This window comes from Ranitomeya variabilis, chromosome 1, assembly GCF_051348905.1.
Source record: "Ranitomeya variabilis isolate aRanVar5 chromosome 1, aRanVar5.hap1, whole genome shotgun sequence".
NCBI classification, from domain to species: Eukaryota; Metazoa; Chordata; class Amphibia; order Anura; family Dendrobatidae; genus Ranitomeya; species Ranitomeya variabilis.
The window spans coordinates 679677232-679691379 of NC_135232.1; the positions used below are offsets into that span (position 1 = coordinate 679677232).

Below are 14148 nucleotides of genomic sequence, written 5' to 3' on the forward strand. Positions count from 1 at the left end.
AAGGAAAGGGTGAATCAAACACCCGAAAACCCCGCCCATATGACCCAAAACCGGTCCCGCCAAATTCAGGTGTCAGGTTCCCTTTAAATCATCACTAACAGTATGAAGGTAGATTTTCTTTAAACCTTGTGGGTTGCTGCTGTCCGTTTTTGAAAAGAGTCGGATACACCCCCTTAATTTTTTACCCTACTAGGATTAAGTAATCTAGTAATATTAGGATGATTCTGCAGACTCTGTCCCAGTCTACACAGCAAAGCAGAGCTAAAGAATTTAATCTATTTTTGAGCACTAGTATTAGAACGCTTTAAAACATTTTTTTTATGGATAATCGTCACATAAAGAACAAGATGATGCCCAAATTATTTAGAAAAATCAGATGTAAAAATTATTTTATGATACATTTCCTTTTAAACACCGTCCAATAAAATGTCAACGAGACTTTGAAATCACAAGTTTAATAAAAAACACAACCTGGCACCAGACCTCCGATAAATCTGTCTTCTTGGCCCGGCTCTGTTGTTCTCTCTTTTACATATTTGCTACGTGGTGATTATTTATAGAGTGCTTCTGGTGACACTTGGTTGCAATTGTTTCCTTTTTTTCTTCTGAGAACACGATACATTTTCTGTGGATACTTTGCTTGTTGAAGGCTATGCCCCTGTCCTCGGAGAATATAACATTTATGGGCAGCACGGTGGCTCAGTGGTTAGCACTGCAGCGCTGGAGTCCTGGGTTCTAATCCCAACTTGGACAACATCTGCAAGGAGTTTGTATGTTCTCCCCGTGTTTGTGTGGGGGTTTCCTCCCACATTCCAAAGACATACTGTACTGATAGGGAATGTAGGTTGTGATCCCCATCAGGGACAGCGATGACAATGTGTGCAAACTGTAAAGCACTGTGGAATATGTTAGCGCTGTATAAAAATAAAGATTATTATTCAACGTCCTTGTCCCTTTATTCTCTTGGAAACAGATAAACGAAGTGGCAATACTGTACATTACTGGCTCCTCCTGGATCGGATTGTTCAACAAATTGTGATCCAGAATGACAAAGGCCAAGATCCCGACATCTCTCCTCTGGAAAATTTCAACGTCAAAAATGTTGTTAGAATGTAAGCGATGATCATTAGAATATGAAATATTTTGTCATTTCATTTGATTTAAAAACAAAAAATGCTTCTTATGGAAGGAAAATTAATATCTACTGTGTAGACAAGACAGAACCTATTGGTAGCACAATTGGGTCAATACTATCATTTTACAGCTGGGTTCAAGACAGAATTAGGGTATGTTTCCACGTTCAGCGTCAAACACGCAGTGTCCAGATGTTACAGCATAGTGGAGGGGGTTTCATGAAATCCCGTCTCCACTATGCATTAAAAGATGCATGCGGCACACCCGCGAAAACGCACATGCAGCGCGTCTTTTAAGAACGCAGCATGTCCTTGCATTGCTGAAACAACGCAAGGACAACGCATGAGACCTGCCAGTGACCTCAGGTGCAGATTTGGTCAGGATTTTACCTGCATGCAATCCTGAACGTGGACACATACCCTTAGGGTATGTTTCCACGGTACGTAAACGCTGCTTGTTTGACGCTGCAGCGTCAAACAAGCAGCGTCCAGATGTTCCAGCATAGTGGAGGGGATTTTATGAAATCCCGTCTCCACTATGCGTGGAAACCCGCACGCGGCGGCCCTGCGACTCCGGACATGCTGCGCGTCTTTTCAGAACGCAGCATGTCCGTACACCTTGCGGGGACGCAGCGTCCCCGCAAGGCATATCACAGGGCCCTATGGCGAGGGGTGCGATGATCCCGGATGTGTACTGTACACATCCGGCACCATCGCGTCCCAGGAAGGGGGCGGGGCTTAGCGCCGAGCGGCTTCGCCGCTGCGGCGATACCGCCGCCCCTCCGGACCGTGGAGCCATACCCTTAGGATTAGTGTTCAGCGTTTAGACCAGGGCATTCTCCAAATGTATATGTCCAATGCAAGAGATAAAGGGGCCACTACCTTTTCCAAAGTAGGTGAATTTTGTGTTACGATTAACCATTAGACTACATAGGGTTCACATATTGTTCTTACACGAGGGATGCTTCTGTCTATGTTCCTTTTTGGTCGAAGGTGTCAATTATTAGATGTGTAGAATACGTCTATACAGTTACATACTTTTGGTGGACCAATTGTATTCCATCTCCCGAAATGTAATACTCAACAGTGGTGTAAATCTATCCCTGCTTTGTGGTTGAAGGGAACATTAACTTTTTTTTTCTTTTCTTTTGGTCCCTAAACCTCCACCAGTGCTTGTAACATAAAGGGAATCTGTCACCTCATTTTTCAGATATAAGCTGCGGCCACCACTATTAGGGGCTTATCTACAGCATTCTGTAATGCTGTAGATAAGCCCCCCATGTATCCTGAAAGATAAGAAAAACTAGTTAGGTTATACTCATCCAGGGGCGGTCCAGGTCCGATGGGCGTCGCGGTCCGGGTCCAGCGCCTCCCATCTTCATACGATGACGTCCCCTTCCTTGCTTCTGTCGCGGCTCATGCGTAGGCATAATTCTCTGCCCTGTTGAGATCGTCGTTTCCCTTCGCCTGCACACTGCAGTACCTTACTCTGCCCTCAACAGGGCAAATCAGTATTCCTGTACAGGGTCCGCAACAGAAGCAAGGAAGAGGACGTCATCGCATGAAGATGGGAGGACCGTGACGCCCATCGGACCCGGACCGCCCCTGGGTGAGTATAATCGAACTAGTTTTTCTTATCTTTCGGGTTACATCAGGGGCTTATCTCCAGCATTACAGAATAAATACAGATACCACTGATGCATATCAGATATCAAACGGGAAACACCCTATATTGGACATATGATATAACAGGGCAACCTCCACTTACATATAAATCCTACAGAGAGAGCTACGGAGTATATACACCCATCAGTTATAAGAGAATAATAAATTTTATTTGAAACATATAAACATCAATAACCACAGATATAAAAACAGACAAGGTACACGTTAAGCACATGTATGGCGGAACAACCACACTGAAAAAGTAGCACCTAGGGTTCAGAGATGACACACGTAGATATCTACTGGGAACATATTGATCACTCAGAAACTGGTAATTATACCTATAAAGTGCATAGTGCTTCGTATGAGTGGCAAATATGCCCAGTAGTAACCTACATCAATTAATCATAAGTCGAATAGCATAGTGCAAATGCCCAGCTAGTTATGCCAGTCTTACCCAAGTATCCTGTGGTGCCAGTGTGTGTCCGATGGCCCCGACGCGCGTTTCGTGTGAGCTTCCTCGGGGGGACATGACATGGCATTACAGAATGCTGTAGGTAAGCCCCTAATGGTGCTGGCTGCAGCTTATATGCGAAAAATGGGGTGACATTCCCTTTAAATGGCTTGTACCAAGATTTGAAGTCCTTCCCTATTCATAGGAGAGGATATAATTTCCTGACCGATGGGACCCTCTGTGATGCCTAGAATGTGGCTCTGAAGAGGTCCACTCCATTCATTGCCAAGAGGAACACTGAGCGCTTTACTTCACAATCTCTGGCGGTACCATGAAGTATGAAATGTGTAGAGGCTCGTGTATTCTCTACCTCCATTCAAGTGTGGGCTCTACAGAGCCCGATTCTTGTGATCTATGACCCCCAGTGATCAGGCAGTTATGGGATAGGGGGATAACTTCACATCTGGTAAAAATCCTCTCACCCTTTTACTTTATAAAGGAGTCCTCATATGTAACAGTAGGAGCAGAATTGGTTTAAAAAATCCTTTCAATCCCCACACATGCTAAATCTAAATAACCTTTCTGGAGTCAAGGGGGTGGAGCTTCTCCGGAAAAGTCAAGGATAGCCATGACCTAAACCTGAGTGCATTTGGGTTCATTGATGTCTTCTCAAACCCGTCCAAAATCCTACAAGAGCAGGCTGTAGATCACCACAGTGAGGGGACAGGTGCAGTGCAAGGAGTCCGCTGTATTAGTTTAATGCTCCCCTTATCCAAACGGCACAACATTATTGCACCATTGGGATGACTAGGAGAGCAGACTTATAGCGTAGCACTGGATGTGCAGGTGTCTGACCTGTTACACATACATCAGCCCTTGTTCCCACATTTACAAGGCCCTTATGGTTACTTTGATGGTTTCATTTCCTCACAGGCTGGTTAATGAGAATGAAGTGAAGCAGTGGAAGGAGCAGGCTGAGAAGATGAGAAAAGGTAAATGTACGATGCTCTGCTATGTCCGTCAGTCCCATAGATAATCAATATAGCTGTAATGCCCACGTGTGACCACAACAGGTGAAACAAGGACCCAAGTTCTCGTAATTGGTAGGGGTCCCAGCAATGAAACCCCCGGCTATCATACATTAGTCACTTATTCTGAAAATAAGACTCTTCTTCTTAGTTGTACTAATTTTTATAGTCTCCATTTGATAATCCGTAATGCCGCAGCGCTATCCGGACCACTCCCAGTTCTATTTTATAATTAAAGAAGTTTCCCATGAACAAAGTTGATATTAATCAATAGATCTTTGAATAATAATAACTTCCACAATTGGATGTGTTTAAAAAAGTTCCTGTGCTGAGATAATCTTATAGATGTGTCCCATGTACTGTGTAATGTCTGTGTCTGATTGTACAGGGACATGGTCTGATCATACCACAGCTCCTGGGCAAGGGAGGAAGCAAAAGAGAGTATACACAGACATTACATCACGGGATTGCAAATTATTCTTTCTTAGAGGTAAAACATTGCTTAGAAACACGCAATGAAATGTTTTGCCTTACAAAAACAATCAGCTATAATCCCCTGATGTAATGTCTGTATATTCTCTTGAGCTTCCTCCCCTGCCCGGGAGATGTGGTATGATTTTTTTTTTTTTTTAGATACATCCAATTGTGGAACTTATAATTATTCCAAGATCTATTATATTAAAATGTACTTTGTTCATGGGAAAATCCCTTTAAAGGTGTTGTCAGGTCAAAACCGATAAGTCTGCAGTGACTGCAGACTTGTCGGTTTTGACCCAAAAACCCCTTTAGTTCATTGTAAAGCAGGACTGACGTATTTGTGCATGCAAAAAAAAACACGATCCCATGACTTACATCCCTGTATCCCATTCCAGAGCATCATGAGCTGCAGCAGAAACTGGAGAAGAAGGAGCGAGAGTGCGACGCAAAAACTCAGGAGAAAGAGGAGATGATGGAGACCCTGAACAAGATGAAGGAGAAGCTAGAAAAGGAATCTACGGAGTGCAAGCAAGTGAAGCAGCAGGTGGTGGAGCTCACAGCACAAGTCCAGGAGCTGAATAATGTAAGCAATCCCAGCCATTGTCAGTAGCAACTATTACATTTGTAGAACTTGTGAAACTTAAAGGGGTTGCCTCATGACAAAAATTAGTAGATGTCATGAGACAGCCACTTTAAGGTGAGTATAACATAAAAAACTATTGTTTAAATCAGATTGTAAATTTATTTAGATAAATGTGCTGAATAACTAATGTGAATTGCAAAAAAGTCATTATCTTGCAATTTCCACACTGTCTACTAGGTGTTATATAAAACATATACTTTCTGTCCTTTGCAGAAGAGTTTGCAGCAGTCTCATAATTATAACAGACAGGATTACAATGTCCGATAACACATCTACAGTGCATAATTCAGGTTTGTTGTGGTCACAGCTCACCTCATCCCCGTCCTTGCACAATGATCTTTGCCCAGATCAGAGCATGCTTAGAAAGCTCTCCTATAGAATGAGTCAGTCAATTTACTTCCTCTTCTGTTCATCAGCCGCTTGGACATAAGCTGCAATACATTGACTCTGGCTCATTCTACATCAGAACTTTCTAAGCACTCTCTGATCTAGACAAACCTCATTGTGCAGGGAGGTGGATGAGGTGAGCTGTGACCATAACGAACCTGAGTTACGGGAGTAGAACTATCTTACTGTTTACATATATTATAGCTGCTTTTCTCAGAAATTGAAATTATTTCCATTTTAAAGTTGAAGTATCTCTCTTGTTAAGTTTAAGATTTCTCGCCTTTCTCAGTGAATTCATTCTCTTTTGCAGAGAGCAATCTGTGCTCCCATTCCGGGAGGGCCTCCTCCTCCACCAGGAGCCCCAGGTGGTCCGGTACCTCTGCCTCCTGGAAATATGATGCCACCTCCTCCACCTCCACCGCCACCTCTACTTGGAGGAATGGCTCCTCCACCCCCGCCACCTCCACCACCAGGAGCTCCCCCTGCACCACCAGGACCTCCTCGTTTAGGATTTATGTCTGCAGCTCCTGGACCTCTATGTTCATCACTGAAAAAGAAAAATATTCCTCAGCCCACCAACCCACTTAAATCCTTTAACTGGAATAAACTTTCAGAAGTGCGTATAAGGAGATTGTAAATATCCTCATGTAGGAACATATCTTCACTAAATATTTCCTCATATAATCACCTGCAAACATTACTGTCAGGAAACCCGTTCTTACCATACATGGGTGGTGGTCACACCACTTATAAGAGAGATTTTTCATTTATATGAATGGAGGAACCTCTTAACACATTGGTTTTGAGACCAAAAGCTCTTAATATATTAAGGCTATTTCTTTTTTTTCTTTCTTTTATAGAACAAACTGGAAGGAACTCTCTGGACTGATATTGATGATACCAAGGTGTTCAAAATATTAGATCTAGAAGATATTGAAAGGACCTTCTCCGCGTACCAAAGACCACAGGTAGACTCGCTGCACAAGTTCACTGCCATTACACAGTACTCATCTCAGTTTTGTAGTAAAGTGAGAAAAGTAACTTTCTAAGTTAATGGAGCTGTCCAACAAGATAATGTTTCACTGTATGTGGTCTATGTCAAGTTTCCCATTTTTGGTGCCCCTCTTGCCGACCCGGCAGATCCATCTCAATGTTGGCCTTGATACAGCAGAGAGCTCCCTTCATCTACTTGCTGACTCCCAATGGGGACGGGAGCTGGTTGAGACAACCCCCTTACCTGTCACTGCCAATTTAAAGACCGGAATGTCCCTTATCACCCAGCCGTCTTTAATATGTGCTAAAACAGAAGGGAAGAAAGCTCCTTGATGTGTGAAGACCAACATGGAAGTAATGATACAGGAACAGCAGGGGAGGCGCCGAAGCCGGGAAATCTGCGCTCAATTGAAGGAGTTTATTAGCAAGTACAATTAAATCCCATTTCATGTACAACGAACAGAAATTTTGATGTTGGACAAGGATGTGAGAATTCAGAATTTTATATCCTGTAGAAAAGAACGAACTTGGTTGTGTATAGTATCCCATTATAGAGAGAACACTAGTACTATTTGAGGTTAAAGAGAATATGTCATCAAAAAATGGCCAACATTTTGCATTTATATATTTTTTTCAACTGTTTGGTACTGGTTTTCTTTCTTCCCATATCATTTTCTGTATTAAAAATATCACACTGGCCACTGGAGCTAATTTGACTCTTACATCCTGTTCTTTAAGAAGGACTATTCCGCAGGCTCTTTCTTATCCTACACAGGCAGGATTACAATGACAGGTCACACCTCTATACACAGCTAATAACACAGGATCCACCAATCATAATAATGTCACAGTTCTCCTGCTTCCCCTTCCCGTCACAATGATATTTTCACACGCTCATGATATGCTTCAGTACAAAAGATGGGGTCTGCGGCTAATGTACGTGTGCATTTCCTGAAAAAGGAAGGAGAAGTTTCAGTGGTCAGAGTGAGAATTGCAAGATTTCTGAATTAAATACAGATTGTGATATGGAAATGTAAAAAAAAAATACATTTGATGCAAATAAAAAATTATTTAAAGGGGTTGTCCGGTCAAAACCAATAAGTCTGGAGTCACATTAATTGACTGCAGACTTATGAATCCCCCCAGCACATGCATTGTGGGCTGCGGAGATTCACCTGTTGCAGATGCGGGAACAGAGGGTATGTATGAGTTATAAATACTCCCGGCCAGAGGGCACAGCCTCACTCTCCATACACTTGTATGGAGCAAGGCCGCTCCCTCTAGTCGGACATGCGCACTGGCGGTCCGCGTCACTGGCAAGTGTATGGAGCGAAGCTGCACCCACTGGCCGGCAGTATGTATAACTCATACATACACCCCATGCCCGGTCTGAAACTGGCGAATCCGCACAGTGCAAGCAATGGGGGATTCCTAAGTCTACAGTCACACAGAGTGACTGCAGACTTATCGGTTTTGACCGGACAACCCCTTTTAAACAATAGGTAAATTTCCTCATGGCACATTCCCTGTAAATCTACTACAAAATCTAGTAGTCCTTCTACCTGTGTTTCTCTTTATGGAGGATATCCTATGATCATTTACTGTATTCATAGTAGGTTACCTATTTACTAGGGATAAATTTACAAGACCCCAGTCCAGTGGCCACAGACAGGAACCTCAGGGGCGGAGATATCATTGGTGCAACCGCACAGGGGCCCAAAATATAAAGGGGCCCATCCATTTCCATGTCTAAAACAGGAGGAATTGTGCATTATGATGAGCTGTTTGACAGCAAAGGGTCCGTATACTGTTCGATCACATTGGCCCTCTTCTGTCTGTCTCCGCCAGTGAGGAGCCTTGTGTACCTCCTCCTATGCCTTCATCGCTGGCGCCTCTTCTGCTTAGTAGACCTGATGTGACAATGATGGTATTGCTCTGGGCCTCCACATCAGAAAAGGCCCCACAGATTCCAGCAAGTGGGAGGTGGGACGTCCATCTGGAATATTGACGTGGCCGCCTGATCCAGGGTCCTGTGAATATATTCTTTAATCTGTGTGTAACTAGTTTTATATATAGATTTAGGGATTTAGGGCTCATGCATACTCCCATATTACTGCTGTCTACAAGCACAGATTTGCTCTGTGCCATTACATGGCACCCATACTGTGCTTCTGTATGCCACTCTATATTGAGGATTTCCTTTGTGGACATTAAAGGGGTTTTTCAGGATTGTAATATTGATGACCTACCCACACCTGAGACCTTCACCAATCTGCTCAACAGCACAGCGCTGTACACTCCGTAGTGGTTGTACTCGGTACTGCAGCTCTGATCACATTCACTTCAATAGGAGCCGAACGCGATACCAGAGGACGACCACTACACAGCGTTCGGTGTTGTGCTGCTTTGGTTCTGTACACTGTGTGTCCAGCTTCTGTAGGAGTTGCAAACTGCTGATCAGTGATGGTGCCTAAAATATCTGATATTGGTGACCTAAATCCTGAAAAAGACCTTTAATATGGAAAATCCAGCATGCTCTTTCAGTAGCTGTATTATGGAGTATACATTGTGTTTGGAGGCACCATCTAGCAATGCTTGTAGTTCCTACCCCCATAGTAAGGAGCTTTGCCTTTTGCATGAGGTCTTAGGTTTAGACAATTGCAATATTGCACCAATTAATCAGCACGGCTTAGTTTACCGATGCAGCAGATTTAGGACCACCGCCCATCTACCCGTGCATGATGTGTATAGAATTAATCGAATGTCTATGAAGCTTGTAGACCATCTCTTCGCTTTCACAATATATTGACGTCACCGAGTCTGTATTTTTACCCGACGGCTCTTAGCTGCAAGCGTTTTCCTAAAACTTAGTACATGTTGCTGATCTGCTTTGGCCACTTTCTATCTCCTATCTCTCTCTAATTTGCTGCCACCGCTGAATTGCACGCAATGATTGCCTTTCTTCCCAATGCTTGGCTGCTGATTTGGCTACAGGATTTCTCCATGAACAACGGCATCAAGCAGGTGAGTCCGCTGCTGCGACCGCGTCTGGCACATTGTGCCGCTGACGGCAATGGCTGTACGTCTGAATTGTCCACGCTGCTCATTGACAGATGTGATCCAATCCGGTCTGGTAATTGCCAATGGTGTGTCATACCGGCCGTCTGGTGTCCACCAATTTATGGCCATATTGGTTTTTATTAACCATATCTTTTTTGTTAGCTGGTATATGTTTTTAGATTAGATATTCCACAGTCTTTATCGGACATGGATTCCATTCAAAGCCTACCGGGAACGTCTTATCTTACATGTGCCCCTAGACGTGACCGAAATAAGCAGCAGACCTCTTCCTTTCATGTTCTTTCTGCACAATCCAACATAAATATTGCAGAGTAGAAGCAATACGCAATGATCATGTGTTAAGAGGTTTATTTTGCACACACAGGCAGTCTGCAGAAGAGAGACATTTAGGGCTCTGGTACCGTACTCTCGCATTTTATCATTTAAGCCTTTTCATTTATAACACGTCTAATATTTTAATCTTGTAGATTCTTTTTCTTTTCTTGGTGTGACTCGTGATCGGGCATGGCTTCATTGGTGCCTGTGATTTATTTCATGCATAATAAACAAAGTAATTTCAACTTATTCAGCAGCAACAGAGCTAAAAACCTGATTATATAGGTCACCAGTATATATACACACACAAAGATATAAAAAAATACAGACTCAAAAAGATCAATTGAATATGAGGAGGACTTGTCATAATGTATCTCAAAATATAAATATTTTATTAAGGGTAGAAATTTACCACAGACTAAATACAATTACATATAATAGAATATGATAAAATACTGTGAACCCAAAAAAGAGTAGTAACGGTCACAGGGTGGATCAGGACAACATATCATGCTAAATAATTACATATGCATGTAAAAAGCAATGCACATAAGCAATGTAACTTAAACAGGTAGGACAATCAGTTAGTCACTTGTTTGTACCAAGACTAATCAGTTCCACCTATATCTATCACCATGTTTAGTGCTAGCATGCATTGCTAAAAACAATTACAATGTGTCAGACATAAGTAGCATAAGGGGGCTTCCTTGAGGAAGCGAGTCTTTGTACTCGTGAAACGTACGTTGGGTTTGCGGTCACATCGAGGGCAAAAGGAGACACAATATGGGTAATTAACCCTTGACTTATTGATGCATATCTTATGCTACTTATGTCTGATACATTGTAATTGTTTTTAGCAATGCATGCTAGCACTAAACATGGTGATAGATATAGGTGGAACTGATTAGTCTTGGTACAAACAAGTGACTAACTAATTGTCCTACCTGTTTAAGTTACTTTGCTTATGTGCATTGCTTTTTACATGTATATGTAATTATTTAGCATTTAGCACCCTGTGACTGTTACTACTCTTTTTTCGGATCACACTATTGTATCATACTCTATTAGAACTAAAAACCTTTAGGGACCCGTTACAAAGTCAAGGCTTTGCATCTACTACATTGACTCAACTGGAACTTGTCAGGATCTTTAGGGTCTCCAAGCGAATTACTTTCCTGCTAGGGCTAATAAAAGACAAATTTAACAGTCTCATCCTGGCTGCAAATGGATGTTTCATCTCTGAGCAAACTGTTTACAAATGCCCGATTCTCGGCCGGTGCACCGTCGATCCTCTGCATTTTTTCATGCCGAATCTCATGGGCTTGACACCTGCTTATAAATAGACATGAATCTGCCCATCCTTTAATGTACTTGTTGCATTATTTACTTAGAGTGAAAGTTAATTTTCTTATTCATAAAAAAGACATTTGTGGTCAAGAATGTAGGGACGAACTCAGCTTTTACTACCCCATGTAATTAGTTTGGTGACTCTAAGGGTGCTTTCACATTGCATCTAGAGTCATGTTCGCTGGTCCTGTTGGGACATACGTCCAAGGCGGACAATCTGACATAGTAGATTGTGTCTGAGTATCCGTCTACTTTACAATCCCAAGAATGATGCATGTCGGAGCGCATGTTTGATTTCCGGCACCATTACAGTCTATGGCCCCCATCAGCGCATATGTACGGATCTCGTTTTGCTGGGTGTTCGGATGTATGCCCCGACAGGACCAGCAAATGTGACCCTAGACGCAGTGTGAAAGCACTCTTGGGGTTCATTCACACTGCATTTTTTTCATTTGGGCAAACAGAGAGGTTTTCAACGGGAAACACTTGTAGGAAACATGAGCACTTTTTTTTCTTGAAGCGTATTTTTGTGCATTTTTCCGGTAGTTCCTGAAGCGGTTTGGAAGACGACTTATAGCGTCTTTTGGGCCAATTTGCATGCAAAGTCTTTTAAGTCTTTAAGGTATTTTTATCTTTATACAAAATGCTCCAAAAGACATCCATGTGGCTTCCGGATTTCTTTTTTTTATCCTTTCCATTGACTTGTCTTTGTAAGTATGGAGCTTCTTCTAATCAGAAAAGGCAGGAAGCGTAGTCAGATCATGTTTACTTCACTGCTTGGTGTTTTTGGAAAGTTGAAACAGTCTAAAGATCTTTAAAAGCCCAAACATGTGAACAACAAGTCTTTTTTTTTACATAGAAATTATATTTTCATTCTTCGGCCACCTTTTCCAGGTGTATTACGGAAGGGACCCACTCCAAATCTGCCTATTAGAACAAGGTTTTGAAATTATGGACTTTGCAGATATTTTAGCAAACATTTATTTTGCTGCTTATTTTTCATTTAATAGCCATATCCGCTGCTATAAGGCAGTACGGCTGCAAACGATGAAACCAAAGTGGTGGAAGCAGGAAAGAGTCTGCTGTATCCACAGCTCCATATTTACTATTATAAAGACGCATAAACCCCCATCTCTCAAAAACTGGGAACCCCAGCATTAACCATTTATATCATACAAGTAATTGTTAACCCATATGTCTTCGTGAGAAGACCAATCAGCTACTTAGACACTACTGAAGTCCTACCTGAACCCAGCTCAGAAGTCTGAAAATTTAAAGAAAAAGCAAAAACAAAACAAAACCCATAAATCCCTAAACACTTACTATACAATTCACTTTTTTTGTGTGGAGTGAAAATAACAGACCTTTCTAACATTGATATTATCCGGAAGTAATTAACAATCTTTTTATTTATTTATTAAGTGACCACTAAATCCAAAAATATAAAGTTCCAAAAATGTGCCAAGTGTCGTTTTTCATTTTCTTACATTTTGTTTTGAAGGACATTCTTCCAAAAGGTGTTATAATTTAGGGGATATAATGCTAGGCTATGCCATCAATGTCCCAGTTAGTAGACATCCAGTTGCTTTGACCCCCATTTTTTATGCTAGGCCATAGTGCCAAGAAAGCCATTTTTTTCTAGGCAAGTTCAGCTACTGACCATAATTGGGCAGTGTAGCCTCTAAAGAGAGGCAACAAGGAGCACTTGCCATTGCTTCTATTTCATTTTAGTGATTGGTCGATCCCCTACTGACCAGATCTTGGTGGCATATGTTAAGCGATAGGTTAGTCTTATTATAATTCTCCATTTTCCTTGATTTCTTACCATTGATATCTACAGCACTGCCTGAATCGGACAAAATCCAACACATTTGTCTTTATGTACATGTAGTCAAATTAAACCTTCCTAATAACAAAATGACCAATTCTTTTGAACTTAAGGTACCGTCACACTAAGCAACGTCGCCAGCGATCTGTGACGTTGCAGCGTCCTAGGGAGCGATATCGCTGTATTTGACACGCAGCAGCGATCAGAATCCCGCTGTGAAATTGCTGGTCGCTGCTAGAAGGTCTGCACATTATTTGGTCGCTAGGTCGCCGTGTATCGCCGTGTTTGACAGCAAAAGCGACGATACCAGCGATATTTTACACTGGTAACCAGGGTAAACATCGGGTTACTAAGCGCAGGGCCGCGCTTAGTAACCCGATGTTTACCCTGGTTACCAGCGTAAAATATAAAAAAAACAAACACTACATACTCACATGCTTCCCCCGGCGTCCGCTTCCCACACTGACTGAGCGCCGCAAATTGAAAGTGAAAGCACAGCACAGCGGTGACGTCACCGCTGTGCCCTGCTACTGCCGGCGCTCAGTCATTACAGGAAGCGGACGCCGGGGGACGCATGTAAGTATGTACTTACATTTTACGCTGGTAACCAGGGTAAACATCGGGTTACTAAGCGCGGCCCTGCGCTTAGCAACCCGATGTTTACCCTGGTTACCCGGGTACCTCGGCATCGTTGGTCGCTGGAGAGCGGTCTGTGTGACAGCTCTCCAGCGACCACACAGCGACGCTGCAGCGATCGGCATCGCTGTCGCTATCGCTGCAGCGTCGCTTAGTGTGAC

At 42.6% G+C, this 14148-nt stretch overlaps 1 protein-coding gene and 1 long non-coding RNA gene across 7 annotated transcripts in view; one reads left to right on the forward strand and one right to left on the reverse strand.

Moving 5' to 3' along the window:
* Positions 1-14148, forward strand: part of DAAM1 (dishevelled associated activator of morphogenesis 1) — a 208603-nt gene that overhangs the window by 152746 nt on the left and 41709 nt on the right. For 5 of the 6 annotated variants that reach the window (XM_077265188.1, XM_077265205.1, XM_077265179.1 and 2 more), the window contains 6 exons: positions 974-1112; positions 4186-4244; positions 5153-5340; positions 6098-6403; positions 6648-6755; positions 9775-9804. In XM_077265188.1, the coding sequence (XP_077121303.1) occupies positions 974-1112; positions 4186-4244; positions 5153-5340; positions 6098-6403; positions 6648-6755; positions 9775-9804 (830 nt within the window). The remainder of the gene's footprint in view (positions 1-973; positions 1113-4185; positions 4245-5152; positions 5341-6097; positions 6404-6647; positions 6756-9774; positions 9805-14148) is intronic. The other variant, XM_077265223.1, reaches the window with a different exon arrangement.
* Positions 6754-14148, reverse strand: part of LOC143776160 (uncharacterized) — a 70992-nt gene continuing 63597 nt past the window's right edge. The window contains exon 3 of the long non-coding RNA XR_013215779.1: positions 6754-7731. This is a non-coding gene — a long non-coding RNA (uncharacterized LOC143776160). The remainder of the gene's footprint in view (positions 7732-14148) is intronic.